The sequence below is a fragment of the Abramis brama genome, assembly GCF_963993115.1.
Source record: "Abramis brama genome assembly, chromosome: 8".
Classification (NCBI taxonomy): domain Eukaryota; kingdom Metazoa; phylum Chordata; class Actinopteri; order Cypriniformes; family Leuciscidae; genus Abramis; species Abramis brama.
Window position 1 is genome coordinate 43,655,048 of NC_139970.1, and position 14,926 is coordinate 43,669,973.

The 14,926-nt window shown below is 35.1% G+C and overlaps 1 protein-coding gene across 2 annotated transcripts in view; it reads right to left on the bottom strand.

The window, feature by feature from the left end:
• Positions 1-14,452, bottom strand: part of LOC311088376 (uncharacterized protein) — a 172,856-nt gene extending 158,404 nt beyond the window's left edge. For both annotated transcript variants that reach the window (XM_084122436.1, XM_084122437.1), the window contains exons 1-3: positions 14,134-14,452; positions 13,592-13,930; positions 13,113-13,439 (exon numbers count right to left, since the gene is read on the bottom strand). In XM_084122436.1, the coding sequence (XP_083978562.1) occupies positions 13,113-13,439; positions 13,592-13,930; positions 14,134-14,425 (958 nt within the window). In that variant the 5' untranslated portion in view covers positions 14,426-14,452. The remainder of the gene's footprint in view (positions 1-13,112; positions 13,440-13,591; positions 13,931-14,133) is intronic.
• Between the last annotated feature and the right edge of the window lie 474 nt (positions 14,453-14,926).

A 14,926-nucleotide genomic window follows, 5' to 3' on the forward strand; every position in this document is an offset into this window, starting at 1 on the left:
GCTGTGGTTTTTCTCTGTGTCTGTAGTGGATTTTGTAAATGTTGTTGTGCAGTGTATAGCAATAGTTTCCAGGATTACATTACATGTTGGGGGATTTTCTTGTAATATCCTCCTGAGTTTTTATTTTTCTGTCAGTTTGTGTTTGCTCACCCTTAGAGTTTGAATGCTCCCCTATCAGTGCTGTCCAAACGGCGAATGTTAATCTTCTCTGACTAATTTAACCAGTCATTTATTACATGATACCAGAAGAGAAACAACTGAAGCCATAAAACAGATTTAAAACTCACCATCCAGACGCCAGAAACACAGACAGAAGAAAACAGCGCAAAACATCTTCATCGCTTTCAGTCCACAAACATGAAAAGACAAACTCTTCAAAACTTGTTCAGTAATAAAATGACAGATGATCTGATGTGAAGCTGCTCTGTGGTGAAATAAAGTGAAACTCCACCAACATCTAAAATAACCACATCTATAAGTGTTAATGCATGTGACCATCTAGCTCTTTATTAGCTCATTAAATCAAGCTCTGAACTTTGTCACTATGAGCTCCAGTACACCTCAGCTTCCTCTAGATCAATGACATCATTTTCCACAGAAATAAACTGACCCATAACATAATAAATATATCTAAAGCAACACTTTGATCTTGTCATGAGATTCTGCGAGTGTTTGGCTCTGCTCTCTCCTCTAACTTATTCATTTCTTATTAAATGTCTCAATTGTTTCTCCTCTCAGACTGATTTCAGAGTTTCTCTAATGGTTTTATGGAGATGGAAGAGTTCTCTGATATGAAAATATGATTAATATTCAACCGCTATGGATTCCAAAGTTCCACATAAACACCACATTAGCGAGAGTCTGCCTTATTAAATCACACAACAACAAGGTGAGGTTGTGTAATAATTTGAGAGACTACATGCAGTTTAGCAGAGGCTCGTATACTGTGGATTGAAACTCAACATTAATACAATATGAAGTTCATGGGAATGCTGGTTTCAGAAAGGGGATTGAGCCGACCGCTGAAAGGGTTCATGCTGTGGTCGAGGCCAGAGAAACAGAGAAACACAGAAGTTTAAGAGCCTTAAAACAGAAGTTGGCTTAAGTTGAACCCTTGCTTACTTTGACAAGAAACCATCAACCAAAGTCATCTCACATGCAAGTGTTATTGATTCAAGAACAGAGTGGATGAATTGTTCTCATGTGTAATGTTACTGTATGGAAGCATCAGCACAGAGAGTGAATTAAAGGGCACCTATTATGCAAAATCCACTCTTACATGGTGTTTGGACATAAATGTGTGTTTGCAGTGTGTGAACACATTCACCCTACAATGATAAAAATCCACCAAATCCATTTATTAATCCCCAATAAATAAAAGCAGTCTCATTAGACATGATTCTCTGAGCATTGTGACATCATACTGCTCAGGCCCCGCCCACGGCCATTGACTGACAGGCCTGCGTTACCATAGTTCCGCCCTCAGCGAGTTGTGCACTATCCGCCATGTTCTCGAGCAGCTTTATCGACAACAATGTATCGTGAACAATCCTGGTGTTTTGTTGTTGGATGTAAGAGTGAACATAAGAGTCTTCATTTTCTCCCATCATCAGAGCCACTGAGGACGCAGTGGATTAGTTTTATTTTTAAAGGTAATGCGCCGCAAAATATACCTAAATTTGTTTATGTCTGCGCAAATAATTGTGAATGAGGGTCAATACAAAAGGACAATGCAAAACAGGCTTTGCTAAAAGGTAGTTTCTCGAAGATGGATCAGTAACTGTCTGTGATCCAGCTTATAGTCTCCGGATCGATAGGCCTAACGTTACTGGCCACGACAGTAATGAAACGGAGAGCGCACTTTATTACAGTTCATTGGAGTTGTTTTACAGATATAAAGTTTAGCTGTTTATTAAGCACCCCCGAAAAGGCATAAAGTCTGTATATATTTATTAACTTTTAGTTGTAACGAGTGGTTTTGTGTAATTCTCTGTGTATGTTGATGATAATGAAAGGGAGAGAGAGAGTTTATGGATAAGACTTTAATGCACACTTCTTGTGCTGTGTTTTATTCAGCTCTAACTGTGATTTTCTGGAGTGAAAACAGACACTTCATCTTTTGTGTGTTGTACAATAAACTTCATAAAACTGATTAGTGAAGTTTTGGCCATCATTAGGACGGGTCCGCTACAACAGGCTTATAGTGAATAAAAGCAAGGTGACAACATAAGTTATAACCGTATTTAAAGTAAACTATACCTGTTCTCCATACAGCGTATATTCTCTGGCTCTGTCGGCATTATTGTCCGACTCCTGGTCGAATTGAACACCGCTAGTACAGTTTCTGACATTTTATTGTGTGAGATTGTCCTGTTGTGTTGCCACCGGAGCAGGAGCTCTTGAAGCTCCGCCCTCTTATTGAAAGGGGCGGGGAGCAGCAGCTCATTTGCATTTAAAGGGACACACACAAAAACTGCATGTTTTTTGCTCACCTCCCCAAAAGTGGCAATTTTAACATGCTATAAAAAATGATCTGTGAGGTATTTTGAGCTAAAACTTCAAATACACACTCATCAGAGTGTGGGACATCAGAGACTTATTTTACATCTTGTAAAAAGTAGCATAATAGGTGCCCTTTAATGGAAGTCAGACACAGACTGGCTGTTTTAATGAATGTAAATCATACGCTCACATTGCCAAGGGATTAATTGTGACGGGACAATCAGTCTTGAGTGGGACACACATTGTGTTTCTACAGTCACTCTGTGCTAAAGCTTTAAATTTAACTCACGAAGGACATTTAGGTATGATCGACACCAAACCGAATCTTCAAAGTCCTTGTCCAGCTTTATATGTGGCGCACTGCTGAAATTTGTTAAAATATACTCTAAATATACAATAAATGTTATAAAACATGGAGAGACTCTTGAACCTCAGACTGAGAAAACTTTATTGATAAAAACAAACACATATGGCAAATGGACAGCAGTAATAATGTGAGATATGTGTGTCTTATATATCAATATTAACAATAAAGCCTCACAAATATCAGCTAAGGAGAACAGCTCATCCAGATCTGATCGTAACATCTGACTGTTTCAAGCAAGTGGGCATGATGGGACTTGCTGTCCATTGAGAAGAGCGGATAGAGGAAGTCCATGAAGCCATAAATTAATAAATTACACACACACACACACACACACACACACACATATGTGTGTATATATATACATATATATATATATATATATATATATATATATATATATATATATATATATATATATATATACTTTATTATATCTTTCAATTCAAACACATTAACACAATTATACAATTGGATATTTCCTTTAAAGACATAATATTTTTTACCCCAATAATTATTTTATTTTCCTTTCTTTTTTTTCCTTTGTGATAATACCCACCAACACATAATTAGAACAATAACCATTAAGAGTTAGACAGATTTTTACATATGAAAAAAGGAAGAAAATACAAAAAAAGAGAAAAAAAACTCTTATAATGACACACAATTCCTAACAAGTAATTCAAGTAATATTATTTAAACATCAAATAATAATATTAAATAAGTAAATAAATAAAATAATAAATAAGTAAATTAATAGGGAGGAAAGGTTATAAAAAAGGTAATTAATGTAAAATGTATTCCTTTATTTTATATAATATTCTTTGATTTGAAAGGTGCCCATATCTTTTCAAAATGTATAATTTTGCTTTTAATTTATTGTTATTCTCTCCACATGCCCTTTAGAAACTAAATCTAACCAATCATTTAAAACGGGGGATTCTTGGTTTATCCAAAAATTTGTTATTGATTTAAAATGCGCAATTCTACCCAAAACTATATTTTGTATATTTATTTTATTTGGTTTCTTAAAAATTCCTTCCCTGAATTCCTTCTGTTCACATTTTTTTTTTTTTTTTTTTTTTACAGGTAGCCTATACAATATATGAAATGAGGTAATGAGCTATAAGTTCACTGCAACTTATCCAACATCCTAAAGATAAATTATTATAGTTAGAAGATATTTCTGGTGTTATAAAATATCGCATATTAATTTTCCAAGCAAAATGTATATTTTAGTCACAATTATTGCGCTCCTATTTGGCGCGCATGCGCGCAGCAGCGCTCGTTCAATGTGAAGTTTAGCAGCAAAATAGAAATGTTTGTACGACTTTCTAACGTTACAGATGGGGAATATATACCTGTGAAATATAAGTTTTGCACTGAGGAAAACACCAGGTCTCAAACACATAAAACAGCACAAAATATTGGATGTTTGTGTGTGCTGTGGTGGATCGATTTGATCCATGATCGACCTCTAGGACTGCTTAAGAAAAGCGTGCACATGCAATTATCCAGACTAGATAAACCTGGAGCAAATTAGTGGCATTGTGTGAACTTAAATTAGCTACCTTTTAAGGGACTGTTTACACGTGCACCTGCACCTGCAACCTGCTGTCAGACTCTAAAATGGAGAGTGACTCACAGGGTCGCAAGACGACGTAAAGTACATGCATCTGATGAGTTTTATCGAGTTGATGTCAATAGCGTGCGCTCTCTGTAGGCATATTCATATTTTGCCGCTATGTGAAAAAATCCAGCAAAATGCGCCTGCGCGTCCCCAGAGGATTAACTTTAGCCTAACCATAAATAGTGATTCAAATATATATGATCACTCACATCAAGACGCCGCTGCGGTGGTGGAGTCCATGCAAGAGGAGCAGCGTTTGGCACTGCGTCGCTTTTCAGCGCGAGCTGTGTGGAGAAGCCCATTTCCACCTCTATTGCGTTGGAGAAGCAATCCCACCTAAAATGCAGGTTTCACACTCACGGTCTTCCAGGCCAAGTGCATGCAACCACTGGCGCCTAATTTCCAAGTCTGCTGGAAAGCTATGCAGTCCAGCAGTGCTGTTTTAACCAGCAACACTACACCTACGTACCCTTCTGACCACTGTACTAAATACAGATAAATCTACGCTAGCTCGTACGAAGGGCGTGGTGAGCTGGAACCTGCTTACGTCTGGCAGTACCGCTTACGTCACGCAGTACTGCAAACATCCAATAGGAAAATTCAACTGCAGTAGCCACCGTTCAACCTGAAGAGGGCAGCACTCAGACGTTTTTACACCATATATTGTAGAATTAAAACACTTTATACCCAAATGTCAAAAAAGTTACTCGAATCAATGAACAGCACTAATAAAGCCCCATTCTTACAGATCATTAACTAAAAAAAGTTGGTTTAGGGTTTAGTTACCCTTTAAAAATCAAAGACCGCAATAGGAGAAAGCGGCAACAGCACTGGTAAGATCATTTAGTTTCTTGACTTTTAATGAAGATGATCGTGTGTTAAGCGTCTGCAACTTTCACGTTGATTTGCGATAGTTTGCACGTTGGCTTTATGAATAGATGCTCATCTGAGGTGATGTGTTTCAGTAGCACCGTCATATCTGGCTATAACATGATATATAGCCTATAACACGCTCTCACACGTTTATTTTTTAGGATTGTTGGGAGGAGTGAAATTTACATGTAGTTTCAACAACCAGATGCATTTACACTTGTCCAGTTTCATCTGGAACGTGTCTCAGATCTCCTCCTGAAGTGGTTTGAGCGATCAGACTTAAATCCATCTCGAATGCATTTCGGAGGACATTTACACCTGGTCTTTTCACGATCGGATAGCTCTATCAGTATCAGATAACAGAAAACGCATGAAGTGGCCAGGTGTAAACAGCCCTTTTGAAACCTTTAGCCCCAGTTTATTTGTTAGGTTCATTCAAGTCAGGTGTTCTGTCCCACTCAAGTCCCGCTTTTCTTAGCGTCTTTAATGAAACAGGCCTCAGATGTAGTAAATGATTGGTGTACTTAGTAGCAAGTGCTATACCATGCAGTTAGTTAGTTAGTTATATCTAGCCAAGTTTCCACCAATACAATTATTTAAGATGAGATTTACATGAGATTTACATTTTCGCCACCAGAGATCGATTTTTCAAAACAATTAACGAGGGCAAAGCTTGATGATGCTCTGAAGGAGAGTGGAAAGATGAGAGAATAATGTTGTTTTCATCATCCAGAGATGGAATTCATGAATCATGTTCACGGATGAGGTAATGAATTAGCTTTTGTATCACCTGTACATTTGATCAACATTATTTTATGTCATCGTAATGAATTAGCTGCAAGGAACGTGAAATGTGATGCTATATTAGCCTGTTACTGATATGTGACTTTGTCAAATGATTTGCTGGGTTAATGCTACAGAGTTTTACACGTTTAAAACTATTGTAATGGGGTAGAAGGGGAAGGACTACAAATTAAATGGACTACAAATCCCATCAGTTAAGACGCTATAAAGGGAAACCAAGCTGTTTAGACTTCCTCTTTGTGGTACCATGTGTCAAGCAGGAAAAGCTGTTTGGTGTCTTTCAAGGCTGTGTAATAGCAGATGAAAAACCAAGTTGATTATAGAACTGAAGTGGGAAGGTAAGGGTTGTGATTTATGAGGACTATAGTGAGTTTGTCTAGTTTTAACATGTTTGTATTTGTTTTCTGTTTTAGTTTTCTTATGGGAATGGTGTTGATTGGTGCCTCAGAGAATTAAGCAGATATATTTGAGAATACAGGTACTGATATTAATTGAATTATTTAATAGGGAGATTTGGTTTTAAGTTTTATTTTATATTTGTAATTTGTGTTTTATGTTTTAAGGGGTTTTAATCCTTGTAAATATTTTATTGGGCAATCATCAATTTGTATTCTTTCTTTGTTTTCTTTACAGATGATGCATGATTGCCGTTTACTTTATTGAAAGCATTGGTGGCTTAATGGGTGTCTGAAGAGATTACTTTAATGTTGAATTGGGTCTTGTGTATGGAAGTGGCAAAGGGATTGATTTAATTTGTGAGATTGTCTTTGTTTGTTGTTTTGTTTTTTGTTTTTGTTTTGTTTTGTTTGTTTTGGACCTACAACTGAAGGTGGGGTTCCCATTTTCTTGTATGTGGTTTACTCTGTTAAGGTTTGGGGAACAGATGGTAGTGGTTTGATTTACTTTACACTTGTGGAGGTTGGAGTGAAAGTGTGTTTATTGAACTTGTGAGTGTGCACATAGTTTCAGAGCAATTTCCATTGGATAGGATTGGGAACCCTGTTGTCTGTAATGGTTACAATTTTGTTTTTGTTTTGTTTTTTTCTCTTTGCCATGCAGCGTTTATACACCCACGTATAAATATAATTAATTATTATTCATAACTGATTATGATCAATAATTAATATTTTAATTATTTTTAATTATTTTCAGAATTTACTGTAGCAGAATCAATAGTATGATCATTTTATCAGTTCATCCAATGAACAGAAAGCATAAACAAGTATCAACTCTAGGAAATATAATATCTTCCTGGCCAAGAAAGAATTAATCCCCAGCTAACAATAAATTAAGAAATAATCACGGGTAAAAGCATTGGTAACTTAGATCGAAGTTTAAGACAATAAATTTGATAAGCACACACACAAGCAATATCTTTTCAAATACGAACAATACTTTATTGATTATATACTAACACACAAAGCTAATTATCTAAAATATCTAACACAAACCCACGCACACGCATACGCACACATTCATAGTTATTCATAAGTTACAGAAAGAAAGAAATAAAGAAAGAAATACAAAAAAGAATGAGTTTGGAAAGAATGAGTTTAAGGGTAAGAGGAAGAAAATTCCGAATTTCTATATGCACTCAAGACATGACCTGGACGAACCATCAATCATTAATTTAACCCTTCTATCGTTTCTTAGACAGGTTATTAAATTTATATCAATGCACCAGTTCGGTTTTAGTCTGGAGGTACTTGCGTCTTTGCTTTTGCGTTCCTTTTGAGGGTTCCTTTGGTCAGCGTCAAAGGGGTTTGTTCATTGGTTATGGTCTCCTCGTGCCTGGATAGATGTCTGTGGCGTGGATGCCGGATGGTTGAAGGTCTTTGAAGTTGAAAGCGTGCGTTGCAGCCATGAATCGTGGAACGAAACTTTGCAGCAAAACTTAACTTAAACCGAGACTTTCAATCGGAAAAGAAGAATAACACAAAGAAAGAAAGAAAATGAGATACGGAAAAAAGCTAGATGACTGGAAATGAATCTAACCCATCTGATCTTAATTTGGGTTGATCTGCTCGTCTGTTAACGTTACATGGTTACTAAAACCATCGTCTGCCGTCTCCGTCTTTGTTCTGCACTCGTTGAGAGCTCTTCTCTATCAGAACATTTTGAACGAACCAACCTTCCCCCCCAACGCTCTGCGCTGGTTTTTAAAGGGTTTTTTAAAACAAAAAGGTTTTGTTACTCCTACAAATATCCTGACTGCTTCTTTGTTTGCAAAGTCATAAATCATGTCTTCCCTGGGGGATCTCTAATTGAAGACCAGATGCAACAGTTTAGGCATGATTTCTAATTATCAGAATATGAAACATTTTACACAGATTTAATTCCAGCCATCTTGCTAATTGTGTTCGTAAGATAGCATTGATATGAAACAGTACACACTTTCATTCACACACCTAATCATTATAACAATTACATGAATTATATGGGATCAAAGTATACTAAAACACACTGGTGAAACAACACACGTAAAACAACATAGAATTCTGTAATTGCGTGATGTCTGATCATAAGTCCATTGAAAATTGTTCTTGAATGAGTTTTATGGATTTTGATATGTAAAGTCTTTTGGTGTGTAAAGTGTATGTTCACAAAAAGTATTCTCGTCGCTTTATAAACTTAAGATTGAGCCATTGTAGTCACTTGGACTATATTAATGATGTCTTTAATACATTTTCTGGGCCAGCAAGTTATAATGTCTTAGAAGCCTATGGAGGAGTGATCCAGCTCTCAGATTTAATCAAAAATATCTTAATTTGTGTTCCGAAGATGAACGAAGGTCTTACGGGGTTGGAACAACATGAGGGTGAGTAATTACTGACCGAATTTTCATTTTTGGGTTAACTAACCCTTTAATGCCGTTTTTAAGAGGAGCAGCGCCACTTCTTCTCCTGTGTTCAAAACTCATTCACTTCTTGGAGGGAGCCCGGTCTGCAGGGTGTCACGTGATTTTCGTGCATCTAACCTGGACATTGCCATTGCCAACATCAGACCGAAAATATGGCAAAATCGTTTACTATGGTGATAAGCATATGGTGATTTTTCTTAAGTATTTAAGTATTTGAAATACTCTAAATACACTCCCTCAAAATATTTTGTTACAAACTACATTTTATTTTTTCCACACCTGCAAAATACAAATTACAAAATACACTAAAGTAATTAAATACGTATTTAAAATACATTTAATTGAAATACTGCCCATGTCTGACTATAAGTGTAACAGTAGTGCACAACTAGTTCATAATTACGTTTCTCATTTGTACTGCAAGTGAACTTATGGGTATACTAGTAGTTTACTATTTTAATACTTGTAGCAACTTTGAAGTATACTCTCAGTAAACTACTAGTTTAGTAGTTTTATACTACAAGTTTTCTTTACGTGAACTTAACATTATACTTATAGTTTACTATTTATATTTATTTTTTGCACTTGCAGTAGGCCTAGTCTATACTACTATGTTCAAATGTTATTTTTTATACTTGAAAAATACCTTTAACTGTACTTTAATTTTAAAAACATTTTATTAGCTTCATGCATCCTTTTTTATCAACACTTGAATGTTGGCAAGTTTCATAAATAAAGGCAACATTTTAAACAAAAAAGATGAGAAAATCAAATTTTTTGTCAAAGACTACACCTTGATCAGATTCAGAACGATGATCAAAACAGATGGAGTAGATCGAGTCCAACACCCCCAAAGCTTCACAGTCGTTTTCTCTTCATGGGTTACGCTTAATTTCATTTGGTAATATTATGCAGTTTTGATTTACAAACTGTTTAATGTTTGATGATCACGTTATTTTACATTTGAGTGAGCAATCTTCTATCACTTGTTTAAAGGGACACCAGGCAAGCCTGAGTGTTTTTTCTCTACGAAGCTCCCCCTAGTGTCTGGTAGTAAATGCTTTCAAACACTCTGTCATAAAAACGAACTGTTGTCCCCCCCCCCCCTCGCCACGAGCAACCCAGCTGATCAGAGGAACCGGCTATTTCAAAACCAGTTATGTCTACCAAGGCAAGTAAAGCAATATTTTCTTTCCAACTGATGGCGATTTTTATTTTTTTATTTTTTTATTTTTTTTTATTATAATTTTTTTTTTATTGTGTTGTCATGCATACTAGTATTTTTTACCGGGAACGAACGATATGAACGTATCAATATTTTAATCAATATTTTCAAACAATGTAAGTTTCATAAGACTGTATATGAAAAACTATGTAAAAAAAGTATATTTAATAGGCTACTCGGTCAAAAGAGTTAACACAACTAAGCCAAGTATACTTTGAATAATTAAACTTTTAAGTATATCAAAAGTTTGAGTACAAGTATAGGCCAAATATACTTGAACTTTTCTCTCAGTATAAGTCAAGTACACTTAAGTGTAATTAAGTATATTTCTGAGAAGTACATAAAGTATATTTTTGAGAAGTGTATAAAATGTAGACTGAAAGTATGCTTTCTTCTTTTTAGTTGAAAAGAAGGATACTAATAGAACACTTGAATAAACTTTTTTTTTCATAAGGGAATTATTATCGCTGTGTACAAGATCAGGTTCAGTTCCATGCTTATTTTATTTACTCTATAAGCTATTCCACCAGAAAGCTTGTTACTATATAAACTTGAAAATGTTAGTTTATAAGACAGTGTGTAATATTATGTTTTTTTTTTTTTTTTTTTAAGTATTTAATAAGCTACTCAATCAAAATAGTAAACACAAGTACAAGCCAAAGAATACTTAGAATACTTAATTTCGATCAACAAGTATAGGCCAAAAATACTTAGACTTTTCTGTCAGTATAAGTCAAGTATACTTAAGTGGAATTTGAAGTATATTTCTGAGAAGTACATAAAAAGTAGACTGAAAGTATACTTTCTTATTTTTTTGTTTAAAAGAAGTATACTAATAGCACACTTGAATAAACTTCTTTTTCATAAGGGTACCCCATGTGCTCCTTGTGAATATTGTATAATAAACTTTGTTATATTTGCAACGAAACACACTGTGGTTGTGGCCTTCTCTTGAGTTCTCCTCATCCCTTGTGAGATGGAGTTACACAATCATACTTAAAGTACTTTTGAACGAACCCACAGTATTTGCAAGTAATGGTTAAATATTTTTGTGCAACACGTAGGCTACTGTAAGACTTGGTAATCAGACCTGCGTTACTAAAGTACAAAGAAAGTACAATATAACTGTATGTTATATTTGCTTTCCTGTCTATCTATTGCTTACATGTCTCTGTTATTAGAGACTGAGTTTACAAGTGATGGTTCAATTTGTGTTTTTATTTACTACTAGTTCTATTTTTCTGTCTTTTTTTCTGTTTTAGCTTTAAAGATTAAGGACAAAATAGTTTTGGTTCTCTGAATGTTAGGGGCTTAAAGGACATTGTTAAAAGGAAAGCAGTTTTTTTTATTTTGTAAAGGGCAGAAAGCTCATTGTGTGTTTCTACAAGAGACTCTTTCTTCAGACTTGGATTCCTCTTTCTGGACTAATCAATGGGGTGATGAGGTGTTTTTCAGTTATGGTTCTAGCCGTTCTGGAGGAGTGGCAATTTGCTTTTTGTGAGAACTGCAGTGTACTATTAATATTTACAATATAATAATCAGAGCCATTCCAGTTCCTTTAAGATTAATGGTTAAAGAAGACATTTTGTACTCAAAGTCTCCCCAGAACTGAGGCGGCTCTCCTCAGAAGGTTGTGATTTTTGTGATTAAAAATGTACAAATAGAGTCATTAGAAATGTTATTTTACAGGCTTATTACACAAACACTTTATTGACAAAGGCAAGCAAATCCAGATGACAGATGAACAGCAGTAGTAAATTGAGATCTGTGTCTTATTTGAGAGAAATGTTTAGTCAGTAAAAGAGCTTCAGTATTAGAGACGTCTGATCTGAACAATAATAACAATACAAGACATGTGAGACTTTAAGTGTGATTGAACGTCATTTTTAAATTCCCCAATCAAATATGAATTACTAGATCAGTAAAAAAACAACTGTATTTACAATGACAAACACTTTGAGCACTAATGAGTTAATGAGAAAATATGTTGCTGTTTGTTCTCAAAATATGTTCTAGGGTGGAAATAAGCCTCCTAGAAATAAACATACAGTAAATGCCAGCATATAAAGCCATTACAAATAAATGAAGATTAATAAATGGCAAAAAATAGTAATATGAGAAATGACACCATTAGGTTTCTGATGTGTGAATATGTGCTTGATCTCGTTCAGCTCTTCTGGATCTGATGACTTAAACCAGAACAATGACAGTAGCCACGCCCACCAGAGCAGTGAGGACCAATCGGATCACAGCTTCAGTAGGACCATGACAGTGGGCAGAGTCTGAGGAATAAAAGCATCAAACTGAGATCAGATCAGTTCATAAACGCTAATATCAGCGCTGACATCAACTAATATCAGCCGTACCTGAACATGTGTGACAGAGTTGAGTGATGTTGAGATGTTGAGTCTGGTTGCTGATAGGATTGTTCAGCACACAGATGTAGGAGTTTTTATCCTGATATTCCACTTCCAGAGGGAGAGAGAGACTCATGCTGAGATTAGACTCACTGATGCTGGACAATAAACTGTTTCCTTTGTACCAGGAGAGAGTCACATGACCCACATTCACAGCTGAACACACCAATGAACATGATGATGATGATGATGATGAAGATGAAGAACAGTCTCTGCTGATGACAGGAACAGGCAGACGAGCTGGAAAACATGAGAGAGAGAAAAGATAAATACAAACAAATCTAATCAACAATCTTCTTTTTGGTTATTTTTGGTTGAGTCAGTGTTTATATGATCTATTATCTCAAACTATAAAATGATTCAACAGTTAATAAATATGTAAATAATTGGTTAAAAACAAGAATATTTGAAGGACATGAGAAATGATCTCTACTCACCAGAGACAGAAACTCTGAAAGCTTTTAATGAGAAACCTTCTGAAAGCCCAAACACTCTCATACTTTTGATCTGTAGTTGATAATCTCCAGCATGTTCAGTTGTGATGTTTGTGATGGTCAGAGATCCAGTTTGATTGTCCAGCTTCAGTCTGTCTCTGAATCTCCCAAGATAATCATCATATAAAGTGATTCTGTCGTCCTTTACATCAATTTCAGCTATTAAAATGTTTTCATTTCCAAACATCCACCGAATACAATCATAATCCTTTATTTCAGTGAGATTAGAGTTTACAGTGAGTGATTCTCCCTCCTTCACTGATATTTCAACTGTATCAACAAACAGAAACAGAGTTTGTATCTGAGATATTGATATGTCAAATTAACAATAATATAAAACGAAACAAACAAAAAAGCAAAATGGTGTTTGGATTAATATTGGGTAATAAAACATAAAATGGTAAAACAAGTATTTAACTCACCAAAGACAGCGAGAAAGAAATTATAATTGACCGGAGTAAAGACATTTTCACTATGTTTAATGGTGATCAGTCGTTGATAAACTCCAGCATGTTCAGGTCTGATGTTTGTGATGGTCAGAGATCCAGTTTGATTGTTCAGCTTCAGTCTGTCTCTGAATCTCCCATCAAGAACATCATCATATACAGCGATTCTGTCGGCCCGTTTATTGATTTCAGATTTTACAATTGTTTCATTTTCAAACATCCACCGGAAAAAAAATATATTATTTTTTATTTCAGTAACACCAGAGTTTAGAGTGACTGATTCTCCCTCCTTCACTGACACTGACGTCACTAATCCTGATACCAAAAACACACACAGAACACACACAAACAGGGTTTGTCAGATTAATACTGTGAAATCACTTAATAATGTTTTACTAAATAATTTAAAATATCAGAAATAAACAATATTATAAAACAACATAAAGAAATGGAATGGTGTATGAATTCATTGAAATTTTGTCATTAAATAAAGGTGAAACAAATGTGTTTAACCTCACCATAGGAACCAATATGGATCTTTCTCTTTCTCACACCGTTGATCTGTAGAGAATAATATCCAATCACTTCAGTGATGTTTATGATGGTCAGAGATCCAGTTTGATTGTTCAGCTTCAGTCTGTCTCTGAATCTCCCACCAAGAACATCATCATATACAGCGATTCTGTCGGCCCGTTTATTGATTTCAGCTATTAAAGTGTTTTCATCATATCCAAACCTCCACTGAATCACATCATCATCCTTTATTTCAGTAAGATCAGAGCTTAGAGTGAATGATTCTCCCTCCATCATACGCTTCGATTCATCACCAAACACACCATATTTATCTTCATTACCAAACACACCATAATCATCTTCATCATAAAGCACACCTGAAGAACAGAGTTTTTCACAGATTAAAGCTTTAAAACACTTAATGTTGGTTTGATGAAGCTTCACTGAAATACTTTTAAATATTTAAATGTGATATTAATAATATTCTGCAGCAATGCAAAGACAAAAGATGATGAATTAAAAGAGAAATAGATTTACATATGATTTCAAAAACTAAATAAAAAGACACTTTTACTTTAATGTTGTAACAAGTACTAGGCTGAATTTACTGTTGCTGTATAAACTCATGCTGTGGTTCTTTTCTGTCTTTAGTAGATTTCTTAAACGTTATTGAGGATTAACTAACATTTACTAAATTGAATAAAGACACAGAAAAGAAGCACAGCGTGTGCAAACTGGTATATCCATATATCTTTAGTAGATGTTAGTAAATGTTAGTGCTGTCCTGTAACAGTGAAT